Source organism: Hibiscus syriacus, unplaced genomic scaffold (genome assembly GCF_006381635.1).
Source record: "Hibiscus syriacus cultivar Baekdansim isolate YM2019G1 unplaced genomic scaffold, ASM638163v2 tig00116995_pilon, whole genome shotgun sequence".
NCBI classification, from domain to species: Eukaryota; Viridiplantae; Streptophyta; class Magnoliopsida; order Malvales; family Malvaceae; genus Hibiscus; species Hibiscus syriacus.
Genome location: NW_024063511.1, coordinates 111,615 through 133,252, shown reverse-complemented (window position 1 = coordinate 133,252; position 21,638 = coordinate 111,615). Strand labels below are relative to the sequence as shown.

General features: G+C 33.5%; 2 protein-coding genes across 2 annotated transcripts; both read left to right on the top strand.

Moving 5' to 3' along the window:
• Positions 1-749: 749 nt before the first annotated feature.
• LOC120193347 lies at positions 750-1,530 on the top strand. Its single transcript, XM_039195858.1, has 2 exons — positions 750-1,119; positions 1,192-1,530. The coding sequence occupies exons 1-2, from the start codon at positions 811-813 to the stop codon at positions 1,372-1,374; spliced, it is 492 nt and encodes a 163-aa protein (XP_039051789.1). The 5' UTR covers positions 750-810; the 3' UTR covers positions 1,375-1,530.
• An 18,431-nt stretch (positions 1,531-19,961) lies between these two features.
• On the top strand, positions 19,962-20,800 carry LOC120193365 (vascular-related unknown protein 1-like). The gene is made up of 2 exons (XM_039195876.1): positions 19,962-20,415; positions 20,496-20,800. Exons 1-2 carry the CDS (start codon positions 20,044-20,046, stop codon positions 20,562-20,564), a joined length of 441 nt encoding a protein of 146 aa, XP_039051807.1. The 5' UTR covers positions 19,962-20,043; the 3' UTR covers positions 20,565-20,800.
• Positions 20,801-21,638: the final 838 nt, after the last annotated feature.

Sequence of the window (21,638 nt, the reverse complement as noted above, 5' to 3'; positions counted from 1 at the left end):
CAACGTGAGGATGTAGTTTCAAAGTGGATGAACCCGACCGGAGATTATCTAAAATGCAATGTCGACGCTTTCATTTCTAGGGAATCTAATGCCTCTCTTTTTATGTGATTTTTTGTGGTAATAATGTACAATTTCTTAAGGGTTTGGTAGCTTTTAAGTTTTAATATGCGTTATTTATGAGTTTCATAACTCATAAAATAAAATAGAAAACATTATTTAAAAGACTATTTTTAAAATAAATCTTCAAGGATTTATAATAGTAATTTCATAGCTAGAAAATTTACAAGGATATGCTCACAACGTGCATGACATGTTAAGTTAATATAATTTTCTGTAAGTGAAAAATATGATACGACCGAGAAATCAAAATTGACTGGTTTAGTATTTTGATCGCAACGGAGCCGCCGATTAAGGAAGAAAGATTCCCCATCTCATTTCATATATATATTTAACTATTAGTATTTAGTTTACAATTCACTCATCTAAATCAAATTTTATAAATATTCATTATGAAACGATTAATTTATTTTATTTATACTAGTCATGATTCGAACTTTTAAAATATTTTAATTAAAAAAATATAATAACTTATTCTTCTGTATAAACTAGTCGTCATTATTGCTTTATATATTTTTTATTCGTCTCGTCAAACATGGCTGCTGCTTCTTAATAATTTAGGCTATAATCAATGACTTCATATCTTTGAATCTTCACTCACCACTCCATGAAATGATGAGATATAAATTGATGAAATCACTTGTAAGCTTTGCAGAAAAAAGAAAAAGAGTGGATCACCATAGCTGAAAAAGCATGGGAAATTTAGGCCAGGTGGTGAACGCCCTTCTATTGCTAGCATTCTTCAGCATCTTGGTGATAGTTCCACTGGACATCCCGGAATCCATCCTCCCTTACCACCTCAATCCTCTCTATCGATTTTACACTACGATCAGCCGAGATTATTTGGTGCTCGACAAGCCCCCTTTCTTCATGGCACTCATGATGCTGGAGCTCTTTTACTTGTTTCCACTCGCTGTGCTCAACATTTACGGGATGCTCACCGCCAAGCCCTGGTTCAACTCCACCTGCCTCCTCTTCGGTGCCTCTCTTATCACCTCCACGGTAAATAATAATAACGACTTTGTTTCCTCTTTTTCCTCAACTATGCATTTTTTTAACACCGGTGAATTTCAGACAGCTATGCTAGGGGACATTCTCGGATCCGACAAGCCGTCGGCGGATTTCATGGCAAAGTTGTATTCGCCATTTATCGCGTTAGGGGCTCTCACTGTATTGCGGGGGCTTGTTCCGCAACGCGGCACGGCTACTCCGATCATCGGTAACGGACCTGGGTCGGATTTGAAAAAGAAGGCTTGAAGTTGAAGTTTGGATCAAAGAGTTACAAGGAACATATTCTTCATTAAGCTACCATGTAAAAAACAATAATATGTCAGCAATATCGTATTATTTGTATTAGTCTCCTCTTTGTCATGTCTTGAAAGTGATTGTGTGACAATTAATGCATTGGCCTTCCATGAATTGGCTCTTATGATTGTAAATTATAAACCATGATGACACCTATCCTTTTAGATTTCAACGAGATGGTGTTTGCCAGGATGAGCTCATGTGTTTCAATGGACTGTTGTGCCGCAAGTCTTAAAAAAACACTAATATTTCCCCATATTTTTTTTTACTACGGAGTACATCTAAAATTTATTTTCTTCCTGATTTTCTATTTCTTCATTTGATTTTTTTACTTTTCAACCTAACAAAGTCTAAATGTGAATGAGGCCAAAGGTGATGGTGAGGGACCATTGATGGCTCTACCTCTACAAATCTCTTGATCACGTAAACTCGACTTTAGGTGGAGAATATATTTTTTTCAGATCAGATCAAATATATATATTCTTCAAACCGAATCATGTCAGATTTGATGAGTCAAATTAACCAAAAACTCGATCTAATCCGACCTATTACCATCTTGATGCCTGATAAAGAAGACTCTTATTTTGGAATGAAGCCCTGGTGTTTTAGATATTAAAGGCTATGAGTCTACGGAATTAATAAAGTTTTATATACACAGCAACCGAGGCTAATGGCGAGCATGCTCTGATACGGATAGACACGCATACAATTAATCTCGTCGAATTAAATAAAATTATGAAACTTTATCGAATATTTAATGTTATTACGTTCTCAAGATTTGAATGTCCGTTTTACGGATCTAAATCGGACTTTTATGGTTAGGGGAATCATCTATGTTATGAGGACCCCTCTATCGATTCATGCAGTCCTTGTACTTTTCTGCAGCGTCTTTATCACCACTTTTCACTTGATAAGTTTTTTAGCATCACGAGTGTTTACGTTTGCCGAACATGTTATTTGTTCCTTTTCCAGTGACCTCAGACTGTGCAAGCTCTCCTATACATGTTTCGTTTCCTTTCACAGAAGTTTAAAATGGAGGGAAGGAAACAAACATGAAAATGGCAGAGTCAGTACTTGGACTTTTAAGGCTCATCTTGGAGTTTTGTCGGACCCTTTGTCAATTTTTCGATTTGTTGTCTTTGATATGATTTTAGACATCAAATTCAGTTGTTCTAAATTAGGTTTAACTTGGAAAATGGCGGATGGAAGGTAAAAAGAACAAGAGAAAAGACAGAAGCTATCATTTATAGAGATGCAAATCAATCAATGTTTGAACGTCCAACTTGTATTGAAGCCTGAAATGGAAACCCTATTCTCCGCTAGGTATTAGATCAAGGAGAATCTACAAAGAAAAAGTGGTGCTAAAATGAATGGATATAGTCTCACTGTTTGATATTCCTCGTGTCATTTGTACTAAGTTACATTAGTTTTATACAGATTTAGTATCGTTGAATGACTGAGAATAGATGATTGAGATTAATTTATTGTCTTTTTTTTTCAATGAATATTTTCTCATTCTCTAATGTTAATCTTATTCATCTATTTTCACTCATCAATGATCCTAAAATTATGTAAAATTAAAAAAAATATTATATAAGTAGATCCTAATTATATATATATATATTGATTGATAATAAAAACAAACACCCAATAATAATAATAGAACAAGAGAAAAGACAAAATCTATAAATTATAGAGATGAAAATCAATTAGTGTTTGCATGCCCAACTTGTATTGAAGCCTAAATTGGAAAATTTATTGTCCCCCATGAAGAAAAAGTAATACTAAAATGAATGGATGTATTTTTTCCACCGAGGTTAATCTTGTTTGTCGGATTTCAATTATGTTATTCACGACACTTTAAAATAATTTTATATATTATATTTTTTAAATTATAAAACCCTATTTTAAATTTTTTTAGTTCCATGAATAATAATATTTGGTAGGCTGGTTAAGCTACTCTAAGTAAGATCGAGATACAACCTAAATTTTTTTTATTTTTTTTAATTTCATTCATGTTTAAATCGAGTTAAATTTGATTAATTGTTGTGAAATGCTAAATCTAATCTCATTTTGTGCATGAATAACTTTAATTCAAACAAAAAAATCCCAACTCTTTGAACTCTACCAATAGGTAGGTTAATTTATTTAAAAAAGAATGCACATTAAATGATTAAATTATTATTTTTATCGGTGTTGGTTGAATATCTATGATACTGCCTCAGGCATTATGAAACTTATTAAGTGATCTTGAAATATAAATCTTAATTTTCCCCCTCTCTGAATGTGTTTAAATATTAGGGTAAATTATGTTAAATGACCCTCAAACTTTTTGAATATTTGTATTTTGTTCAATAAACTTTTAAAACTTGTGATACAATTATTAAACTTTTAGCCCACTTTTATTACAATTATTATCGTTAAGAAATGATTTCCTTACACGTTAAAATTTATTTCCTCCAAAAAATTCCAAAGTTTTTCGGCTATTTGACAGACGTCGACATCTTTTTGTTTGTGTTCTCATGATCGTCAAACTATTCGTCGCCATCATTTCATCCAAGTCCTAAACACCACAATCACGAGCAACAACCATCATCCACGATCAAACCAATTTTGAACAACCATCACTACTCTCATTCAGTTGCCATCCGTAGCCACAACCACCAATAGTAGTAAACAATAAACAAAAACAACAAAACAAAACAAAACAAACATAAAAGAAGAAGAAAAATTACTTATCTCGCCCTTAGCGAGTTTTCATGAATAGACTAGTCGTTGATCAATCTCAATGGTTAGAAGACTCTGCTAGGCTAAAAGATTAACATAGTTCGATTTCAAGATATATGATAGTTCACAGTGACATATCAGAAAGTTTTAACTTTTAATTATGTTAAGATTTAAAGAGATTAGAAGATTTTTCAATAAATTTGAAGTGATGCAAAGAAAGAGAAAATAAATTAGTTCGATGATGTTTTGATCGAAAAAAACATTAATTATAATTAAAAATGATGATAAAGTCCAACTTGTTAAGCCCCATAATTTTAAAGTTATACAATTTAACACCTCTTAATATTTAATCATAATTTTGTACTTAATCCAATCCATAACTTTAAAAATTATACAATTTAACACCTCTTAATATTTAATTATAATTTTGTACTTGATCCAACCAAATCTTAGGATATACTATTGTCCTTTTAAACCTAATATATTTTTTGTTCGTTCAAATTTACTTTAATCTTCAAGCTCAACTTGAAGTTTTCTTTCTTTAAATGAGAAAAATATATTCATGTAATAAGTTAATAAAGAACAAAATAGTTCAGACTTCGAAGGACTATCACAATCCAAGCCAAATGGGTAGTTGTGTTGTACGACAGTCTAATTTAAGGTTAAGGCGGCTTTCAACATAAAGTGTTATTATGTTTAACATAAAAAATTATATAAATTCATAACATTTTTTGTTACAATCGAAAAGTTACAGTGCAGAGGATTTATGGCTTATAACCAAAAAAGTTATATAAATTTATAACATTTTCGGTTGAAACCGAAAATATTACAAAGAATGTAACATTTTTTATTTCAACTTAAAATGTTACTCTGACTAACATAAAAATTATGCTTTTAATAATATTTTTAGTTGCAACCGATTTATGTTGATTTTTAACATTATATTAACAAGTTAAATTAGGTTTTAACTTGGAAAATGGCGGATGGAAGATAAAAAGAACAAGAGAAAAGACAGAAGCTATAATTTATAGAGATGAAAATCAATCAATGTTTGCTTGTCCAACTTGTATTGAAGCCTGAAATGGAAACTCTATTTTCCACTAGGTATTAGATCGAGGAGAATCTACGAAGAAAAAGTGGTGCTAAAATGAATGGATATAGTCTTACTATTTGATATTTCTTCTGTCGTTTGTACTACATACCTAAATTTCTTCCCACTTCACATGCTTCTCGTTTTTTTACCTATAACATCCTTAGACCGATATGGGTGATCTGATCCGATCTGATCTGGGGTGTCATATTAGGGTCACTAGAGCGACCCAGACTGAAAATCTTGAGAAATTTAAAATTTTTGTTAATCCATTTAAAACTGTAAAATAATTTATAGATAAAATACAATTTTTGAAAATTATTTATATATATAAAATAGACTTCAACAATATTCAATAATAAAACAAGTTTCATACTCGAATATAAAACAGAATACAACCTACATGCTCCCTAATTACATGCACCGTACTTCGCAAGCAACGTCGGAGGAACTCCTTTACTGATGTCGATAAAAGCACAATAACATTTCCTTTAACCTGAAATGATAAGTAACAGAGTGAGCTTTGGAAAGCTCAGTAATACAGAACTACCAGATGAATGCAATAGGTCTCAGGTATATGGTAAAACATAACTTCATTAGTGGGATAAACATCATCAAAATCTAGCGGTAAATTCAGATTCCATTAGCTAAGTCTTCAGTTACAAACAAGAATTTACGGTCTAAATGAACTATTCAGAGAGACATATTAAGAAGATTGAATTGGGGAGTCTAATGTGTTCCAACAAAATAGAGAAATCTGTACATATACTTTAAAAACATTATTAGTTTAAAACATATTTTAAAACCATAGTAATACCCTCTAACCGAACACCGATATGTTGTTCCCCAGAATTGCATCCATAAGGACTTACCTTAGGCCCATTGCACGTAGGAGCCAACCTAAGGGATTATTTTGGGGCCTGAGAGCCTACCCAAAAGTGTACTTTGGGGCATAAGAGCCTACCCAAAGGAATACCTTGGGGCCTTAGAGCCTACCCAAAGGAATACCTTGGGGCCTTAGAGCCTACCCAAGGAAATACCTTGTGGCCTCAGAGCCTACCCAAGTGTCACCTTAGGTCCGTAAGGATTTACCAACTTGATCAGAGCTGAACTTTCATACTCCAGAATCTTACCCATATAGTAATAAATCAACACATACATTAATCTAGTGATTTTCATGATCTATAAATCAATCATAATTATATTTTCTAGTGAAACAGGTAATCATATAGCACATATCATGTAGCACATAAGGAACACACTAGAGGATCTAATTATTTTCCGGGGGTACTTGGTATTTATCAGGTAAGAAGCCACAAAATTTTTGCAAACTGATAAAATTTCATAATGAAATCCCTATAAAATGGGAATTTGATAGCTAACAGATTCTTCAGTCATTTGGGAAGTGATTTATCAAGATCATATGTGTTGAAAACATTTTGATGTTTCGATATAACAAAATTAAGATAAATAAAATTTAAGATTTTACAAAATATTTTCTAAGTATATTCGATATAATTATTCGAATATCAAAATATTACTCCAAGTCTTTCAAAGTTCAATTTCAATCCTTACTAAAGTCTAAAGTTGTGTTTTATACTTAAAATATTTTTGAACAATTTTCAATAAGTATTTCGAACCAAAAACGAGCCAAAAATCAAATTTCTGAAGGGATGCACCGATGCACTCATTGATGCATCGATGCACTCAACATTTCGAATGCATTTTATGCATCGATGCACAGACCATGCATCGATGCACTCAGGCTTATTTGAAACATCGAATGTATTTTATGCACCGATGCACTAAGTGTTCCAACGGTCAAAATATTTAAAATTTACACTTGATGCATCGATGCACCTTGACTATGCATCGATGCACACACGCTCCCAACTGATTTTATTAATTATTTTCACACTTAAACGACTCTATTGACTCCACTAATCATCCCCAACTTTCAGAATCAATTGAATGAGTATTTAAACAATCTTTGGAACCATTGATCAATAACAAGAAACAATAATCAAGAGAGAATCAAAGAGAAAGCATCAAACCTCAATTTTGAGCAATTTCAAGCCAAATTTCATTCAATATTCATCTTTGATTTCAAGAACACTTATTGTGCTTAATTGTATTATTCTTGAGTGTTCTTTCTTTGTTCTAGAATTGTGCAAACATCTTTCATTGTGAGGATTTTCTTGTAAGTTTGCAAAGTTTGTATTGTTCTCTTTGGGAGAGAGTGTTCTCAAGAATTTGGGGTATAATTCTTGAGGGATTTGTAAGGATCCTCTTTGTCCTCAAAAGAAAGACAAATTAGTGAATTTATGAAAAATCCTTAGTGTGGATAACTAAGGTAGTTGACGTAGACTTTGGTTGAGAAAGTCGAACCACTCTAAATAGCTGTGCAAATATTTTCATTTTTCTGCAAAAGCTTCCACCAAAATTTTAATTGTCAATTCACACCCTCTTAGCTATTGTTGAAAGTAGAGGAATCCTTTTATGATCTCAATATATGAAAACAGGTTACACGTTCCCTATATATAGATTCTGATACACCTAATTTCTAGGGATATATACAACTTACCTAGAATATGATCAAATCTATCTAAAACATAAAGCAATAAAATAGGAAATAAATATATACATATATGGTAACAAGCTACCAGAATCCCCTAAAAATATAGAACTGAATACTGATCTGTTTAACTCTTGATTTCCTTAATTCGACCCTCTAACACGCATACAGATATGCATACAAACTAAACTCCAAATAATTCTACACTCCCCCTCAAGCTGGATGATAAATGTTAATTAACCCAGCTTGGAACTTAGATCATCAAAAGTCTTTCTTGGTAGAGCCTTAGTAAGAATGTCGGTTGTTTGAAGATATGTGGGTACATATATCATTTTGATCATCCCTTCCTCTATCTTCTCCTTTATGAAGTGCCGATCAATCTCCATATGCTTAGTTCTATCATGATGGACTGGATTCTTGGCAATGTTTGATTGCTGATTGGTTATCACATAACATCTTCATAGGTTCTCCACTAGAAATTCTTAATTCCTCTAGTACTGTTCTTAGCCATATTCCCTAACAAATACCATGAGTCATTGCCCGAAATTCAGCTTTTGCATTGCTCCTTGACACCACTGATTGCTTCTTACTTCTTCATGTGACTAGATTTCCCCACACATAAGTACAATACCCTGAAATTAATATTCGGTCTTGTATTGATCCTGCCCAATCTACATCACTGAACACCTCTTTGTCCCTTCTTTGATTCTTCTCAAAAAATAATCATTTCCCTTGTGTTAGCTTCAGATACCTTAGGATTCTATACACCGCCTCTATATGTTCTTCATTTGGATTGTTCATAAATTGACTTACCAATCTGACAGAAAAACTAATGTTTGGTCGTGTGTGAGAAAGGTAGATTAGTTTACCCAGTAGCCTTTGGTATCTGCCTTTATCCACCGTGCATATTTTCTTTAGTGCCTAATTTTGTTGTTGAGTAGCCTTTGGTATCTGCCTTTATCCACCGGTGCATAATTTTCTTTAGTGCCTAATTTTGTTGTTGAATTCATAGGTGTGTCCACTGGCTTACATCCAAGCATATAAGTTTATTTTAATAGATCAAGTACGTATTTTCTTTGGGAAAACTAATGTTTGGTCGTGTGTGAGAAAGGTAGATTAGTTTACCCAGTAGCCTTTGGTATCTGCCTTTATCCACCGGTGCATAATTTTCTTTAGTGCCTAATTTTGTTGTTGAATTCATAGGTGTGTCCACTGGCTTACATCCAAGCATATAAGTTTATTTTAATAGATCAAGTACGTATTTTCTTTGGGAAACATAGATTCCCTTTCTTGACCTTGCAATTTCCATGCCTAGGAAGTATTTGAGCTGTCCAAGGTCCTTGATTTCAAATTCCTTAGCTAGAAGAACTTTGGTAGTATTGATTTCTTCCTCATAATCTCCTGTTAGGATAATCATCCATATATACAATGAGGATAACCAGTTTTCCTGCAAATGAGTGTTTGACAAACAAGGTGTGATCTAATTGACATTGAGAATAACCATGATTCTTTATTACCTTGGTAAATCTCTCAAACCAAGCTCTTGGTGATTGCTTGAGCCCGTATAATGATCTTTTAAGTTTGCCTGGAGGGATCCTGGAGGGATTTCCATGTAAACTTCCTTAGCTAAGTCCCCATTTAGAAAGGCATTCTTGACATCTAGTTGGTGAAGGGGCCAATCAAGATTTGCAGCTAGTGATAGGAGAACCCGAACTGTGTTTAGCTTGGCTACTGGGGCAAATGTTTCCTCATAGTCGATTCCATAAGATTAAGTGAATCCATTTGCCACTAGTCGTGCCTTGAAACGATTAACACTTCTATCTTCATTATACTTGATTGAGAATATCCATTTGCATCCTACTAACCTTTTTCCCGATGGTAATTCTGATATTTCCCAGGTGCCATTCTTTTCCAGTGCAATTATTTCTTCATGCACTACAGCTTTCCACTCAGGAGATCCAAGAGCTTCTTGCATGTTATTTGGGACATGAGTGCTATCGAGGTTGGCAACAAAAGACTTGAATTTTGGTGACAGACCTTCAAATGATATAAAAGTGTATATAGGATGTTTTGTGTATGTTCTAACCCCTTTCCTCACTGCAATAGGATAATCATTGTCATCACTAGTTAGTTCACTCTGTGAGGGCTCAGGATTAGGATTACCTGAAGGATCTTCACAAGATCTTGGACCAGGATCTTCATAAGATCTTGGACCAGGATCAGATTCTTGTTTTTTCTTCAGAGGTGTTGGATCTTCACATGATCTTGGACTAGGATCATATTATTGGTTTTGTTGCAGAGGTGATGGTGGTTCCATCTACTTTTGGTTATTCCTCCTCCGTGAATAGGTAATCAACTCATTATTAGTTGTTGATTTACTAGTGTCCAGATTTTGGTAGGAAGATTCTAGAAAGAGATGTTGAGGAGAAATAGAGTTAGAATTTGGTGATAGGTGAGATTGGTTAGAATTTGGAGAGAGCTGAAATGATTCATCAATATCCCAAATTTGATATTTCTGGGTAAAATTGGTCTCCCCCTGAATATCAGATTTGGGGTAGTAGGGCTGGTGCTCAAAAAAGGTAACATCCATGGAGTGGTAGTACTGTTTAGTGACCGGTGAGTAGCACTTATACCCATTTTGAGTTGGAGAGTACCCAAGGAAGATAAACATAAGTGCTCTAGGATCATGTTTATCCCTTTTATGTTGATGGACATGAACAAAGGCTGAACACCTGAAAACCTTGAAGGGAATAGTGGAGATGAGACGTGTATTTGGAAAAAACTGAAGTAGGGTTTGACAAGGAGTTTGAAAGTTGAGAATCCTAAATGACATCCAGTTTATGAGGTATGCCACAGTGAGAATAGCTTCACCCCAGAAATGTTTCGGTACATGAGTAAAAAATATAAGAGATCTTGCAACATCTAGAAGGTGTCGATTTTTCCTTTCAGCAATTCCATTTTGCTGGGGGGTGTTGACACATGAGCTTTGATGAATGATGCCATGACTCAAGAGATAATCATTGAGTATGAATTTGAAGTATTTTTTGGCATTGTCAGTTTTCAGAATTTAGATTTTGGCTTGGAATTGAGTTTGTATCATGGTGTTGAAGTTTTTGAAAATCTGACCTGCCTCTGATTTTTTTTTTCATGAGAAAGACCCATGTAAGCCGAGTATGATCATCAATAAGTGTAATGAACCAACAGGAACCAGTCACATTTTTTTAGTTAAGATGACCCCTAAACATCACTGTGAATTATTGAAAAAGGATAGGATTCTTTATAAGATTGGTTGGGATAAGAATTACGGACATGTTTAGAGAATTAACAAATTTCACACTTGAACTCAATTGGATTTTTATTGTGAAATAGAGAAGGAAACAGTTTCTCAAGATACAAGAAATTTGGATGGCCTAATCTATAGTGCCACAACATGATTGCACTATCATTATTAGAACAACTGACAAAAAATGTAGGATTACCAAACACTAAACAATCAGACTGATGAGTTATGCCTTGAAAAGAATTTGTAACCTCGAGAAGATAGAGTCCCGAGCATATTTTAGCACTGTCAATCGTCTTCCCCGAGTCCAAGACCTGAAATTCACACATGGTTGAACCCAATTTAGTCACACAATTCAGGTCTCGAGTAAGTTTACTAATGGACAATAAATTACAGCTCAAATTTTGCACAAGAATGACTGATTTAAGTGTAATATTCTCTGATACTTTAATAGAACATGTACCAACCACTTTTGAGAGTGAACCATCAGCTATTCTGACCATTAAGTGTTTATCACATGGAATGTAAGTAGAAAACAGGTCCTCATTTCCAGTCATATGGTCTGAAGCTCCAGAATATATAATCCATGGATTTGTCGTCTCTTTTTTAACATTAAGAGCGCTTAAAAATTACCTTTTTGGGCTAAGGACCCGATACCAACCACAGTGGAGGTTTGGGCAGGCAAAGACTGGTTGAACAGCTTCTGTAGAACCTGTAATTGTTCCTTGCTGAATGGAGTGGGTTTGTCATCCATTATGACAAAATTGCCTCGCCCCTCTTTATCATTGGTAGATCAAGAAGACTTCCAATCTGCAGGCTTGCCATGAATTTTCCAACAAGTGTCCCAGGTGTGACCATGTCGACGGTAGTGATCACACCAAGGGCATCATTTTTTTGGTTTGGTGTCAATGGTATTGTAGGAGTTCCCTCTAACTGCAAGAGATGAGCTCTCAAGACTTATCATTTGTTCTTGAGAGTTTATCATGATTTTCTTTCGACTCTCCTCTCTTCGGGCTTCAGAAAAAGCCTCCTGAATATTAAGTAGAGGTTTGGATCCCAAGATCCTTCCTCTTACTTTATCAAGATTTTTATTTAATCCAATCAGAAACTTATATATTCTCTTTCGTTCAATGATATGTCTATACCTGATTCCGTCATCTAGACATCTCCAATTGTGCTCCTCGAACAAGTCCAGTTGTTGTCAATAGTGGTTGAGTGTATTGAAGTACTGGGTTACTGTTAAATCTCCTTGACAGAAGTCATGGAAAACACTCTCCACTTCAAACAGCTTAGATATATTCTCATTGTTGGAATACGTCTCCTTTGCAGTCTCTCAGATTTCCCTTGTTGTTCTGTAGAGTAGGAAGGTTTCTCCAATTTTATTTGTCATGGAATTGATGAGCCATGACATGACCATATTATTCTCAGAATTCTAGATTTTGAACTTCTGATCATCCTTGCTTGGCTTGGCATCCACTCCTTTGAGATAATCATACTTTCCTCTTCCGCATATGAACATTATAACGGAGTGGGACCATTGGAGATAGTTATTCTCATTCAGTTTGTGTCCTGAAATGGGCATGAGATTGCTATCTCCACTACTGTTACTCTGTTACTGGAGGCCATGCCTTCCTGGTTGGAGGTGATGTGGGACACGGAAGTAGTTGAGTCAATTCTCTCGTATTTGGTCATATGAGGGATTTAGGGTTCAAAGAATACTTCGATACCATGTTGAAAGTAGAGGAATCCTTTTATGATTTAGATATATAAAAACAGGTTACACGTTCCTTATATATAGATATTGATACACCTAATTTCTAGGGATATATACAACTTACCTAGAATATGATCAAATCTATCTAAAACAGAAAGTAATAAAATAGGAAATAAATATATAAGGATATGGTAACAAGCTACCAGAATCCCCTAAAAATATGGAACTGAATACTGATATGTTTAACTCTAGATTTCCTTAATTTCGACCCTCTAACACGCATATATATATGCATACAAACTAAACTCCAAATAATTCTACAGCTATATTCGCCGATCGATTAACTCAACAATTGGTATCAGAGCCTCACTCATTTGAAGGTTTAATCACCTCTTGAGTCAATTCGGGAAGAGTTACTTCGATAATCAAGTCATCAATGGCCTCCAGTTCAAACTCCGACTTCGGTCTTGATTCATTGCCCGTCAACAAGTCTCCTTTCTTCAATGGAGCTAATTATGCTTATTGGATGAATAGGATGATGTATTTCATTCAAGCAAGTGACATGGGAGCATGGAATATTATAGAAGACGGATACATCAAACCTTCCACTCATCCAAGATTGTGGAGTGAATGAGAGACAAGAATGTTCCAACTCAACTCTAAAGTCATCCATATTATCTTTTGTGCTCTTGGGTCGGATGAATACGAGAGAGTTTCATCTTGTACAACAGCCAAGGAGATATAGGACAAACTACAAGTCACTCATGAAGGCACAAACGAGGTAAAAGAATCTAAAATTAGTCTTCTAACTCATAGTTATGAAAATTTCAGGATGAAACCGGATGAAGATGTCAAAGCTATGACGGATATATTCTCCACGATTGTCAATAGTCTCAAATCATATGGAGAAATCATTCTAAATGACAAGCTTGTAAGGAAGTTAGTTTACTCTATTCCAAAAGCTTGGCAATCAAAGAAGAAGGCATCATCGAGGCTAAGAACTTAAAATCCTTGACCCTCGATGAGCTTATTGGCTCTCTTCTCACGCATGAAATAATGCTTAAAGAAGAGGAAGACCTCGAGAAAATAGACAAGCCAAAGAAGGAGTTGGAAAAGAAAAAGAACGTGGGAGTTGCTCTCAAATAAACAAAAGATGAGAGTGATTCGGATGAAGATGACGATGACGATGACGAGGAAATGAAATTGTTTGCCAAACGGTTCAGAAAATTAATGAGGCCAAACCGAGGAAGAAAATTCAAACGAAATGAAGGCTTCAATAATAAACCAAAAGAGAATGACCCTATCATTTGCTATGAATGCAAAAAGCCGGGGTATGTCAAATATGATTGCCCATAATTGAAGAGAAAGGGTCAATCAAAAATTAAGCACAAGGCTCATGTGGCTACATGGAGCGATGAAGAAGGTTTCGATGAAGAGGAACAAGAAGTAGCAAACTTGTACTTGATGGCATTCGGGGAAGATTCTCTGGTAACCTCTAGCTCATTTAATTTTGAATATTATTCGTTTGATGAGCTATTAGAGGAATATAATGGGTTGACTTCTGATTATGAGAAATTATTTTTAAAATATAAAAATGATAGTTCGAAATTGAAAAATGAAAATAATCTCATATCCAAGACCAACAATGATCTTGAAAGTAAAATAAAAAATTTGCAAATCAAACTAGAAGAGTTTGAAAAGAAAATTTCTTATTTGCATAATTTACTTTCAAAGGCCAATGATGATCATCAAAAGAAAATTGATGATCTTAAAGCTTCTTTTGATAAAGTTGGAACAAGACGTTTTGAAAATGGAGAAAATTCAAAATCCAACTTTGTTAGAAAAAGTTTTAAAAACTACAATCATAGAGGTCCTCAACGAACCTTAAATGGTAAAATCGTTAGGAGTATGTGGGTTCCTAAAGAACTCATTACTACTAAAGATAAGGATATCCTACATAAATGGATACCAAAGGGGACTATGATTTTGAGTACTAATGAATATGAACCCAAAAGAATTTGGGTACCAAAAATAAAAAAATTAATCTATGTTTGTAGTAAAAGGAGCATTGCTACAAGGCAAGAGAAACAAACTCAAATTTATGGTACCTTGATAGTGGATACTTAAGACACATGACCGGAGACAAAAGCAGGTTCATAGAGCTCAACGCCAAAAATGGAGGAGAGGTGACTTTTGGTGATAATTCAAAAGGTCACATTGAAGGTATATGTACAATAGGTAATACCTCTTCCATACAAATTAAAAATGTTTTATATGTAAATGGATTAAAGCATAATCTTTTGAGTATTAGTCAATTATGCGATAAAGGATTCAATGTCATGTTTAAAACTAATGGTTGTAAAGTCTTTGACATTGCATCTAATCGGATTATGCTTGTTGGTCATAGAATAGGAAACATATATATGGTGCATTTAGATTCTACAGATATGACTAATTTATGCCTAGTTGCTAAGGATGAGCATGATAGTTGGTTATGGCATAGGAGACTAGGACATGCTAGTATGAGTGTTTTGTAACGGTTAATTCAAGGAGATTTAGTTCGAGGGTTGCCTAAACTAAAATTTGATAATGATAAAATCTGTGATGCTTGTGCTAAAGGAAAACAAAAGCGAATTTCTTTTAAATTCATTAATGATGTATCCACTAGTAGAGTATTACAATTGATCCATTTAGATCTTTTTTGGCCATCTAGGACTACTAGCTTGGGTGGAAAACAATATGCATTTGTATTGGTAGATGACTATTCTAGATATATTTGGGTTCTATTCTTAAGTACTAAAGATGAAGCATTAGAAAAATTCATCACGTTTTCAAAAGTAATCCAAAATGACTATAACTAGTGTTAGGAGTGATCATGGAACTGAATTTGAAAATCTTGGATTTACTGAATTTTGTAATTCTAATGGTATTAGCCATAATTTTTCAGCACCTAGAACCCCTCAACAAAATGGAGTTGTTGAGAGGAAAAATCGAACTTTAGAAGAAATAGCTATAACCATGCTTTGTGAAAACAATTTGCCAAAATATTTTTGGGCGGAAGCCACAAATACCGCTTGTTATGTTATTAATCGAGTAATGATTAGGCCTATTTTGAAGAAAACTCCATATGAACTCTTTAAAAATAAATAGTCTAACATTAACTATTTTCACCCTTTTAGATGTAAATGTTTTGTTTTAAACAACGGTAAAGACAATCTTGGCAAATTTGATGCTAAAAGTGATGAAGGAATTTTTCTGGGTTATTCCTTAAATTCTAAAGCTTATCGAGTATTTAATAAAAAAACTTTAGTTGTAGAAGAGTCTATACATGTTGTTTTCGATGATAATCCCCTTCCAAGGAAGGATTCTTGTACAAATGATGATGTAGGTATTATAAACATAAAGGACATTGGACATAACGTTGGAGAACCATCTTCAAAGGAAGAAACGAAAGATGAAGAAACTCAAGATCCTCTCTAGAATCCAACCATTGAAGAAAGAGAAGTCTCTTACCCAATGGAATACAACTATGTCAAGGATGGTGAAATAATAGGTGATCTATCCAAAGGGGTAACAACTCGATCTTCTCTTAGAAATATATGTAATTATGTTGCATTTATTTCATGCATAGAGCCTAAGAATATCAAAGAAGCATTAGATGATGAACATTGGATTATGGCTATGTAAGAAGAGTTAAATCAATTTGGGAGAAGTAGAGTATGGACATTAGTTGAAAAGCCTAGTAATAAATCTATTGTAGGTACTAGATGGGTATTTAGGAATAAGATTGATGAAAGTGGTAATATAGTGAGAAACAAGGCTAGACTTGTTGCTCAAGGGTATACTCAAGAAGAGGGCATAGACTATGATGAAACATACGCTCCGTAGCTATGATGGAAGCAATTAGAATGTTATTAGCATTTGCATGCTTCAATGAGTTTAAATTATATCAAATGGATGTTAAAAGTGCATTTTTAAATGGTTTTATAAAAGAAGAAGTGTATGTGGAACAACCTCCTGGTTTTGAAGATTCAAAATTTCCAAATCATGTTCTTAAATTGGCAAAAGCGCTTTATGGGTTAAAACAAGCTCCTAGAGCCTGGTATGAAAGATTGTCAAACTTTTTAATTGAAAAAGGTTTTTCAAAAGGGAATGTTGACACTACATTGTTTTTAAAGCATAAAGGTAAAGATTTATTAGTAGTTCAAATTTATGTTGATGATATAATAAAGGTAAAGGTTGACTCTAATTGATTGCTCTCAAACTTGAATCCAACGTCCTCAGATACATATCAACAGAAATTACATCAAAAACAGAGTTTAATTACGAAAAATGGATTGAATTGGGAGGTTAATCAATGAAAAACAATTTATCGGGTCCGAATTTGGAGAAACAAACCTAAAAAACGGACACAATATGCTGAAAAACATTAGGATAAGTGTTCCCTAAAAAGTCAACGGTCGTTCAATGGCTCGATATGGCTCAACTCATCTTAAACGGCTCGGTCCAGACCAGCCCAACAATTTCAGACCGGTTCAACCAATCAACAACCCCCTTGGTTGACAGACGATGCCTACGCGCATGGAGCTACGCGTGCGGCGGCTCCGGTCGTCGGTTCGACGTGAAAATTTTCAATCTTGTAGATCAGCACCTCGGGAGTCTCATAGTGGAGGTAGTATGGCCAACAAACATCGGGGTCGGTAAAAAAATTGAAAAATTGAAGCGATGTGGGTTATCTTTGGTGAATTGTTGAGGATTCCTCCACGACGAACGACGGGCGTTTAGCGACGACGGCTGGTAGGGGTTGATCGAGCTAGAGAGACGCTTCTTCTAAGCTAGGCAGTGATGCCCACCGACGGACTATAGCGTCGAACGAAGAGGGGTAAGCCGAACGAGTTTCCCCCTTTTTGTGACTAACAGTGGCTAGTTTGGAGTCGATGACAGTTGGGGTTGGGTCGTGGGACAATGTCGATTTTGTTGCTGGGGACGGTGATGTCCAGAACTTGCCAAAAATAGCTGATCGACGGTGGCAAAGGTTGAGTGAAATGGGTTTTAGTTTGGGTACAGGGGTTCTAGGGTTTCATAAGAATAGAGGGTTTTATTTTTTGGGATTTAAAATCTTATTCAAAACTATTATAATATCATTTATTATTATAAATATCACAAATAGTAGACCTAGCCTAATGATTAAAGTCTTAACTCATCTTATACTAGCAGGTTATGGGTTCAATCCTACCAAATGACATTTTATTTTATTTTTTTCTTCATTTTTTTAGTTTAAATGAATAGGAAAACTCAAGGTTGAGTCCCTGAACTCTCTGAAAATTTAGAAACTGCCATAAAATCTTGAGAAACTTACAGCTTGGTCCCTCAAAATTTTACCTCAACTTCGGGGTGTGACAACTTTCCCCTCTTTAAAAGAAATTTCATCCTCAAAATTTACCCAAGTTATAAAAATATGGGAAATGAGTTTTAATCAATTCTTCAATCTCTTAGGTATCTTTTAAAGGGTTACGATTCCTTTACTTAACCAGTTGATTATGCACAAATCTCTTCTTTGTCAAAATTTCAGAATCTAAACATAATTTTCCTTGTAGAACCAATCATACCTTAATTAGCAATCCTTAATCAGAATAACACTTACTTATTTCTAGTGTGACATGCAAACATAACTGTTTTCTTTTATACGAGCATCATCACCTCGAGATTTATACTTTCACCAAGTATTCAAACATTTACTTTAATATCATACATGTCAAATCATTGAGGTACAAAGTTCATCACTTATTGGGTTTCAAACTTGTAAAATTGAAATAAGCATGATTCCAAAAAATCTTCAATTCAGTACATCAATGCAAGGGTATTTCAATCCTTTCCTTCCGTCCAGTCTTTTCATTTAATTCAAACTTGTCATTTATTTCAGTTATTTCAAATAATTCTAACAATAAGAGTATTTTCGATAAGTTAGTCTTCGGGTGTATGCTCATAAATCAGAAATTCTGGGTCTAGTGCCTTCTCAGAGGATAATAGAATAATTCTCATATAAATTTTGGATAATTACTATAACAGATCTTCTCTATATCTTTTTAATTAAATCCTTGATCTATATCGAGTCGAGTCAAGCCAAATTGAGTCGAAATTTAAATTCCAAAAAGTCGATATGTTTGTTATAAGGCTATTTGTGCCAAACAATGAGTAATTTATTAATATTTTGATAAATTTAATGAAATAAAAGTGGTTGGAATGTTGCCTTTGGTCTTTGACAATTATTAATAATCCAATTAAATTCAAATGGTCAAATTCGATCGTCATCTTATCATTTCATAAACTGTTTATCAACTAAAGGACTTCTCTAGTAAACATTACTTCAATAGTGCCAGAATCCATAAAAACATAAACAAAACTTGTAAAACCTTTAACAAACCGATCTCATTCGTCTCTAATAATTTTTTTTATTAATTTAGAGTAAGTATAAGATAGTATCTATTTAAAGGTAATTTTTAACATTTTTGACATTATATACTCGTACCTTAAGCATTTACTTAAACTCAAAATTTTAAAAAAATAACAATAATTATTTTACAATTGATATCACTAAATTCGTGTTTCTCTAATAATTATGTATGAATAAACTTGACTTTCCTTTTGCACGTTCTCTTTTTCTCTTTCTCAGCCATGCTTTAATTTATTTTAGGATAAAATATATATTTAGTATCTAAATTATTATTTTTAATTTATTTTAATATTTATATTTTTCTTTTTAAAATCACATTTACATTTAATTTATTTTTCAATTTGGTATCGTATTGTTTAAAACATTAATATAATTATTGATATGATATTTTTTTATTTTTTTCATTGATGATCTGACATTATCTTATGGTGATATGTCAACAACAATATTAAATTAGTAATGATAAAATATCAAATTAAAATCTAAATTTAACGTTTGGTATAATTGTTTAAATACTAAAATAGAATAAAAGTAATAAATTATTAACTAAATATTTAGCTTGCCCTTTATTTTATCTATTTGTTGTGCTACTGCTGCTTTAATTTCTTCAAACTATCCTTGGCCCACACTTGGGTCTCACCGTGATTCTAAACTGTGGGTTCCTTTTGTGTAATATTATTGTAAACAAGCTCCTCCTCCTTTCACTTGTTATAAATCCTCCATTGTCAAGAGCTTCTCGACTTTCTTTTCAATCTATAGAACTCATCTCTCTCTTTTGGATATGGAAGATTACTCCATCAATTCATACGTTGTTTCCAAGCAAAAAACAACACCCAAAGACGACGAGGATTCAGTCGAAGAAAGTGGCTGGACTGCTTATTTTGTAGATTCCTCAAAAAACAATCATCGACATGATCATCAGCAGCAGCAGCAAAACTGTTATAGTTCTAGTTTCGTTTGCGGTTCTTCGTTGGTCTCTGATGCCGCGACGACTCCAGGCGCTGCATGGAAATCATCCGACAAAAACATCGACCATAATCGCCATGCTTTTCCCAATAAATGGAGGTTCAAGAAAACAAGAACCAAAGAGATTCGTGACGACGAGGATGATTCTTTGGAGGATACCGCAAGCTCACCTGTCAATAGTCCCAAGGTAATAGAACTTAATTATTTCTGCATTTCTCTTTAGCTTTGGTGTATCTTAAGTCGACTGGTTTCAACAACTTTTAATAGGTCCGTGATGACTGGAAATCAAATGATATGAATCCCAGAAAGAGAGAAGATCAAGCAGGCCTTAGTTAACTATCTCGATGTTAGTTAACTATCTCGGTTAATATCGGTAATCCTCCGGCACGACTGTAATTTTCGATCATGTCGCATCGATAACAACAAAAGTCGAAATCGAAAATTAACGATCATAATATCATGTCGCTGCCGCTATGTTACTTGCAGCCACTCCCTCTTATTATCCTCTCTCATGTCTTCCTTTGAGATCATTGAATCCAGTTGTACATTAATCACATATGATAGAAGTAAGAAAATTTATGTTTGTATCGCAGTACTAAATTACGATGGTTGTTGCAGATGATACGTATGTTATGTTATAATACAATTACGATCGTTACGATGTGCTACGGTTATAATTTAAGACTATGATATGTATTGATCACTTATTTTCCTTGCTTGTGATGAGATGATAAGTCTTCATTTCATTTTAAATGTACTTTGTTCTAAAACATATGACCAATGTCTAGTTTTTTGTAATTTTTTTAATATTCTGAGTTAATTATAAGATATATTTGTTTAACTTTTTAAATTATTTATAACGTAAAGATACTCTGTAGATATAGTTGTCCAAACCTAAAATATATAGAAAAAATAATATTTTTTTTTACCACTGAAGTCGTTTAATGTATTCTAATTTTATGCATTTTTAAAGGTTAAATTAACTAAATAAGTAAATAAAAGAAAGAAAGAAAGAAAATGAAGGAGGACAAAGGTTTAAATATTAATAAATATCCAACAGCTAATGCAGGCCATTCATTCAAGAATCGAACTAAAAAATCATCGAAATGCCTTTTGTCGACCGCTCAATTTAAAAAAAACAAAACAAAACAAAAAAATTAATTTAATGCAAATATAAAATATTAAATATTAAATTAAAATCAGATGAAAAAGGATTTGATGGACTATTTATAAATATGGATGAATTTAAATAAAATTTTATTTTCAATTAAATCAATTTCGGATAAACATCAAATTATTAATTAATTTCAGATAAATATTTAAGAAATTAATAGGAAGAAATAATTTATAAAGAGTAACGACCAGTTGATAAATTGAATAAAATAAAAAGTTTAATAAGTAAATTGAAAA